Raw genomic sequence first — 7,206 nt, 5'->3', positions numbered from 1 at the left:
AATACTTTATTATGTTTTCTTAAAAAAAATTCAAAGTTTCAAAGATAACCTATTGCGGAGACAGATTATCCTTGCAAATGTTGTCGACTGTGTTTATGGGTGTGGTAAGTTGGAATCTTCTCCTCACCTCTTTTTAGAATGCGAAATTCCTACTATGGTCTGGTTACAGGTTCAAAATTGGGTAGGCATATCTACAATGTTTCCTAGCCATATGCGCGAACATTTTACACAATTTACTTTAATGGCTGGTATGCCTTGCAGCTCACATTCTATTTTCAAAGTAATTTGGTTTGCTTATGTCTGGGTGATTTAGAAGGATCGCAACAACCGTGTCTTTAACAATACAGGTTCAAATCATTCGGTTTTATTTGAGAAGGTTAAGTTGAATTCCTTTTTGTGGCTAAAGGCTAAGCGGCCGTCCCTAAATTTTTGTTATCATGATTGGTGGCAATACCCATTTCCATGTTTTGGTGTTCGAATGTAATTTTATTTTCTAGAGGTGCCTCTCCTTTCTAGGCACTGTCAGTTGTAAACTTTTTATCGTGGCCTCTCTTTAGCACACCTTGTGCGGGGATTGGCGGCGTTGTTGTTAATATATACATCATTTTGGTTTGTGCAAAAAAAAAAAAAAAATTGGTGAACTAAAAATCAAAGAAAATATTTACACGATTAAAACGAAATTGAAATATGGATCAAAGTCATATTTAACCCTTTTATTTGTATCGAGAAAAGCAACTAGACCAAGAATAATAACGTCATTCTTTTATCATAATTTATTTAATTTTTATATAAATGATATAGCTTATGCTACCCTACGTGTGGAAATTTCTGACTATGTCCCTCCTTGCAACAGTAGATTCCTAGCATTATATAAGAGAAGCTATAGGAAGCAAGAACAGCACAACCAAATCATACAATATTTCTTTCACTATACTTAAGCATACATATCTTGTAAGAAATATGGTGGTGTCAGTGTTGTCATACTCACAAAAGCCTCATGTAGTTTGTGTACCATTTCCAGCACAAGGTCACGTAAACCCTTTCATGCAATTAGCTAAAATCCTTAACAAACTTGGTTTCCACATAACCTTTGTGAACAATGAATTCAACCACAAACGTTTGATAAAATCTCTTGGACATGACTTTTTAAAGGGTCAACCAGATTTTAGGTTTGAGACTATACCAGATGGTTTGCCACCATCTGATGAGAATGCAACACAAAGCATTGGTGGACTTGTTGAAGGTTGTAGGAAACATTGTTATGGTCCATTGAAAGAGCTTGTGGAGAATCTTAACAATTCTTCAGAAGTTCCTCAAGTTACATCTATTATATATGATGGACTTATGGGATTTGCTGTAGATGTTGCAAAGGATTTGGGCATTGCAGAGCAACAATTTTGGACTGCTTCTGCTTGTGGGTTGATGGGATATTTGCAATTTGATGAGCTTATCAAAAGAAATATGCTTCCTTACAAAGGTTATAGTTTGATTTTTTTTATATACTTAATTATACTAAAAATTGAGACATGAAGTTAATTAGTTCATGAATTTGAAAATTTTCACTCACATGTATGCTTAACAAACAATTTTAGGAACTAAATTAACTGGTGTTAAAGTAATATAAATGATTAAAAAAATTATTTCAATGACTATTTTAACTTTTTTGAGGTGGATTAATATTTTTAAATAAATATTGATAATTCTAATACTAACTAATGGTGGTGTCATTCTGTTTCAAAGACTAAATTACAAATTCAGTTATTCCAAGTCAAACTATCACATCAATATAACTAAGAAAAAACGTCTAAAATACATGTTTAATTACATAAAATTAGAAAAAGATTGAAATATGAGTCAAACTAAACTAAACTCTTTTAAATAACGATATCAATCATTGGACCTATTCTGAATCTTCCAACAAAAACAAAATTTCTTAACTTCCATAACTAATGATAAAATAAAATAAAATATCAAATGTGGGCTCATACAAGCATTATTGCATCATATTCCATCAGAAGTTATTAAAAAAGAAAAATCTCATCAGATCTCCATAGTTATATGTGCTTGGAGTCTTGCACATGACTAAGACACAAGTGACCTCTTGTGAAGTCATCGTGTTGAGCCTCTTGAACAGTATTCTTCACAAAAAATCTATACAGGTTCACATATGTTTAAATTTATTTATTATTCTGGATTTTTGTCAAATGTTTTACAATCATTTTTAAAAAATCACTTTTTACTTTTTTATTGTTAAAAAAATTCTTTCACCATCTAATTTAGGAATGCTTTTTTAAAATACCATCTGCCTAATGAGAACTTGTTTTGAATTAGTTCGATTTTTATGAAAACAATTCATGATCAGATTCTACTTATTTCTTGATCGAATCTCGGATTGTTAAGGTCTCCTTCCTTTGAAATCCGGAGGGTAACAAAATAGTCATTCACCTTATATTAAACCAATTTTACTTTTTTTCTATCAAGAAAAAGTGTTGGTGTAACTTATGGATATATTTTGTGCACAACTACTATTATAAATGAATTTCATTTGTATGCATTTATTAAATTATACTTTTCTGTATAAATCTGTCCAGTATTGATTTTTACTTTCAAAATAAATTAGTATTAGTATTACTTAAATATATATTAGAAAAAAAAATAAAATAAACGTGTCTAGTAATTTGAATTGAAACTTAGGGCAAATTTTTTCCATTCGGAACTTAAAATAATCAGATAAAGATGTAGTAATTAGTTATATAAGTTATAAATTTTTTATGAATCTCAATTATGATTAAAAAAAATGAATTATTTTTATTTTCTCTAATGAAGTTATTGTTTTTCTTTTCAGATGAAAGTTATATTACTGATGGCTCCTTGGATGTCCATCTAGATTGGACCCCAGGAATGAAAAATATCCGAATGAGAGACCTTCCAAGCTTTGTTAGAACAACCACATTAGATGAAATCAGTTTTGTTGGTTTTGGCTTGGAAGCTCAACAATGTATGAAATCATCAGCAATCATAATTAACACAGTCAAAGAATTAGAAAGTGAAGTCCTTGATGCTCTTATGGCCATAAATCCCAACATATACAATATTGGTCCACTTCAATTTCTAGCTAACAATTTTCCTGAAAAGGAAAATGGGTTCAAATCCAATGGTTCAAGTCTTTGGAAAAATGATTTAACATGTATCAAATGGTTAGACCAATGGGAACCTAGTTCAGTGATATATATTAATTATGGAAGTATAGCTGTGATGAGTGAGAAACATTTTAATGAATTTGCTTGGGGTTTAGCAAATAGTAAATTACCATTTTTATGGATAAATAGACCAGATTTGGTAAAGGGAAAATGTCGTCCATTGTCACAAGAATTTTTAGATGAAGTTAAGGATAGAGGTTATATAATAACATGGTGTCCTCAAAGTGAAGTACTTGCTCATCCATCAGTTGGGGTATTTTTAACTCATTGTGGTTGGAATTCATCACTTGAGAGTATTTCTGAAGGTAAGCCTATGATTGGTTGGCCTTTCTTTGCTGAGCAACAAACAAATTGTAGGTATATAAGCACAACTTGGGGGATAGGGATGGATATTAAGGATGATGTGAAAAGAGAAGAGGTAACTGAACTTGTGAAGGAAATGATCAAGGGTGAAAAGGGGAAGAAAAAGAGAGAAAAGTGTGTTGAATGGAAAAAGAAAGTAGTAGAAGCTGCTAAACCAGGAGGTTCTTCTTACAATGATTTCTATAGGTTATTAAAGGATGCTTATCATTGTGATGCTATTTAATTTGAGATGTCTAGTAGAAGCTGCTATTTGTGATATATAATATGCCTCTCTATATAATATATATATGTCTTCTACAAAGGCATGTGATCCTTTGATAAATAAATAAAATAATAATGTGGTTTATTGGCTTGTATTTCTAATTAGAGGCTAGATTGTGTAATTTAATTTGTGTTATGTATGGTGCAGATCGATGTTCCTATTGCTTTGTTGTGGTATATCATTTGTTGTATCATGTTGTATCCAACCATTAATGTAAGTGACCCGGCATGCATGGGTTTGTTTTTATTCATAATAAAAATGTAGATTATTATATACTATGATATGATGCGGAATTCTATTTATATTATTATTTTAATTATAATAAAAATATTTATTTGTTTTCAGTATTGGATGACACAAATTAACAACCATGAATGAATGATTAGGTTTAGAATTATATTATTTAGTATCAAATTGTGTATTATTTTGCTTCAGATCTTTATGCATCTTTTATGATTTGGGTTCTCGTATCTTGTGGGTTGTTGCTCGGTTCTCTAACGGCGGTAGCTTGAAGTTGCACCGTCTCGGTTCAGCTTATATGATTCTATTGCAAGATGGACGTGGTTAACATCTCTGACATAGCTTGGTGGTTCTTTGTATATTACAGTTTAGATAGATGATGGTTCTTCAGAAACGTTTTGATTGGAGATCTTCGTTTGGTTTCTCTAGCTCATCTATCTCTGGTGTTAGTTTGGCGTTTCATTTTTTTTTTTTTTTTCTTCTTCTTCAGATTTGTTGAGATATGCAAGTTTCTAAGCAGGGGCGGATGGTAGTATAAGGGAGGGGTAGCTCTTGCTACCCCAAAAAAAAATATTTTTCTGAGGGAGTAGGTATATTTTTATATTTAGTTACCCTTAATAATATGTATTTAGCTACCCTAAATTTTATTTTAAGTGAAATAATTTTTTTTCATCTATATTTAGCTTCCGCGAACTTGAAATTATTTAACATTATCATATAGGAACCGGAAGATTAACACCCAAAAGATAAATAATAATAATAATTTTTTTCCATCTTTATTTAGCTTCCGGTCGAACTTCAAATTATTTAATATTGCCGTCTTGTTTTGATACTCACAGTCTCCACAACGACAACAGAGAGAACTTTCTCATCAATGAAAAATCTCAAGACAAAAGAAAGAAACAAAATGAGTGATATTTTTTTCAAATAGCTTGGTTATCTACATTGAAAAGGACATTGCAAGTCAATTTAGCTCAGATGCAATTATGAATGAATTTGAGTCTTTGAAGGGCCGCCGAGTTCAATTTTTATAAGCAGCTACTGTTAGTTTTTATTTCTTTTATTGTAGCTTTTTTGGTACAACCCGCTATTTTACTGTAGCTTTTTTGGTACAAAATAGTTTATTGCCGCATTTTTTGGTATAACCCGTTCTTGTTGAATCAAGTGTATATTTTATGAAGAATATTTTATATAATTAATAGTTATTGTGAATTGTTTTTTGTCTAATGGGTTTGATTAGTTAAAAAAAAACTTTATATCTGACCACCTCATAGAATTATTGCTAGCTTCGCAGCTGTTTCTAAGTTTTTGGGATTGTGTCTGTTGCGTATGGGGATGGTCTTAAATCCGTTTTCAAATTCTTTGTGATTGAACTTGAACATATCAACTTGAGATGGCTTTTATTTTGTTGTTGTCACGGGAAATTGATGATGTATGGACTTGTTACCGTGTTGACTATTGGTTCAATTGTCGTTTACAAAAATCCGATTATGGTGTTACTCAACTCACACAAATCTAATTTATTTATTTATTTTGCAAATTTGATTTCGTATTTGATGGATTGCGCTAATGGTGTGAGATTGATTGCTCTTGATTAGGATTTGTAGTGACTTTACCCTATAGGGTTGTTGCAAATACTTCTGCACCCCATTTGGTTTTAAAAAAAAAAAATATCTGTGTTATTTGATTTAATTTAACTGACTTTTTTTTTGGTGAAATTTAATTTAACTTGACTTTAATAATTAAACTTATCATAATTTGATTACTTATAAATCTTGTGTACCATATCTAATTTCCTAACATGAAATTTTACCGTCTCATCTAAAAAAACAATATTAAGTCCCCTCTCACCTAAAAATAACTCACTTAAACAATTGCATTTCCAATAGAAAGATCCATTAACATGAGGTGACCATTTTGAAACAAAAGCAAAAATATTCTTAAGGGCTTTTTTACTATATACACCTAAAAATATTTTAAGATGTTAGTCGAATACACGAAGCAGCCAAAAATATAATAAGGTAACACATGAATAGATGTTCAATTGATTGTTCACATAGTTTTAGCATTAATTAAAACAGCTTGAGATTGAGTGTAACCAACGTTTATCCAGCAATGGACCAAAAAAAAAAAATCGTCTTAGACCAAACTATAGAGTATCCTTCGGTTATCTTGCCATGCATCCCATGCTCAGGGATGGATGGAGAGTGTGGCCAGCAAGCATGGCCTCTAGCCCCTCCCTCCCATTCCACCTTGTTATATATACACATACACACACTATACATGTGTTTTCTTTAGTTAAATCTAGGGATATGGCAATTGGACCCTATGGGCACCCGCAAAAAATACCCGTTATGGATAGGGTAAAACCCCGCTTTCATGAGTCCGGGCTTGGGTATGGGTAATTACCCGTAAATTTATATGGGCATGGACACGGATACGGACACTGCAACTCGCATATATGTATTTATATAATATTATAAATAATTTATTTATTTTTGGTGTACAATTAATTAATAAATTTAACTATTTAAGCCTAACCTTAAATCTAAAACAGATTAATAAAAATTTAACAATTTATTATGATTTTAACATGAAACTACAACTTTTTAACGTATAACTGATGTAAGGTATCTATTTTTTTTTCTTTCCAGGAATAATTTGGATGTTTTTTTATTTGGTTAAATATTACGATTCATATTATTTCGTAAGTTGATTTAAAAAAATTTGGATCATAGTTTTATTTCAAGTGTGGTGATTTTTATTATCTTTCCATGGCTAAAGTGTGGGTAATGAGTGCGGGTATGGGCACTTAAGTGCCCATAGGGTCTGGGGAAGGACACTAAAATTGTTGCCCACGAGGGTACGGGCACGGATACAGTCATTTTTTACAAACGCGGATATGAGGATGAATATTATAGTACCCTACCCATTGTCATCCCTAGTTAAATCTTTCATATAATCTCTTCAATTAATGTATACTTCTTCTTACATTAAATACAAGCAATAATATATTGGTATTTTGTCTAAATTTATATAGGCAAAATTACTCTCGTTGTCTCTTAACTTAATTTCAGAGAACGATTTTGTCTTTATTTTTTTTTTTTTCATGCTATTTTTGTTATCTGAAATTAAGGGTGG

At 31.2% G+C, this 7,206-nt stretch overlaps 1 protein-coding gene across 1 annotated transcript; it reads left to right on the top strand.

Annotated features, from left to right (window-relative positions):
• Positions 1-886: 886 nt before the first annotated feature.
• LOC25491117 (linamarin synthase 2) lies at positions 887-3,926 on the top strand. The gene is made up of 2 exons (XM_013605628.3): positions 887-1,477; positions 2,846-3,926. Exons 1-2 carry the CDS (start codon positions 961-963, stop codon positions 3,784-3,786), a joined length of 1,458 nt encoding a protein of 485 aa, XP_013461082.1. The 5' UTR covers positions 887-960; the 3' UTR covers positions 3,787-3,926.
• Positions 3,927-7,206: the final 3,280 nt, after the last annotated feature.

The sequence above is a fragment of the Medicago truncatula genome, chromosome 3 (assembly GCF_003473485.1).
Source record: "Medicago truncatula cultivar Jemalong A17 chromosome 3, MtrunA17r5.0-ANR, whole genome shotgun sequence".
Taxonomy (NCBI): Eukaryota; Viridiplantae; Streptophyta; class Magnoliopsida; order Fabales; family Fabaceae; genus Medicago; species Medicago truncatula.
This window is presented reverse-complemented; position numbering and strand designations above follow the sequence as displayed.

Bases quoted from the DNA above. Each gene is read 5' to 3' on its own strand.
- LOC25491117 (XM_013605628.3), top strand. From the start codon at position 961: ATGGTGGTGTCAGTGTTGTCATACTCACAAAAGCCTCATGTAGTTTGT. The intron at 1,478-2,845 runs GTTATAGTTTGA...TTTTCTTTTCAG, and splicing joins AAATATGCTTCCTTACAAAG to ATGAAAGTTATATTACTGAT.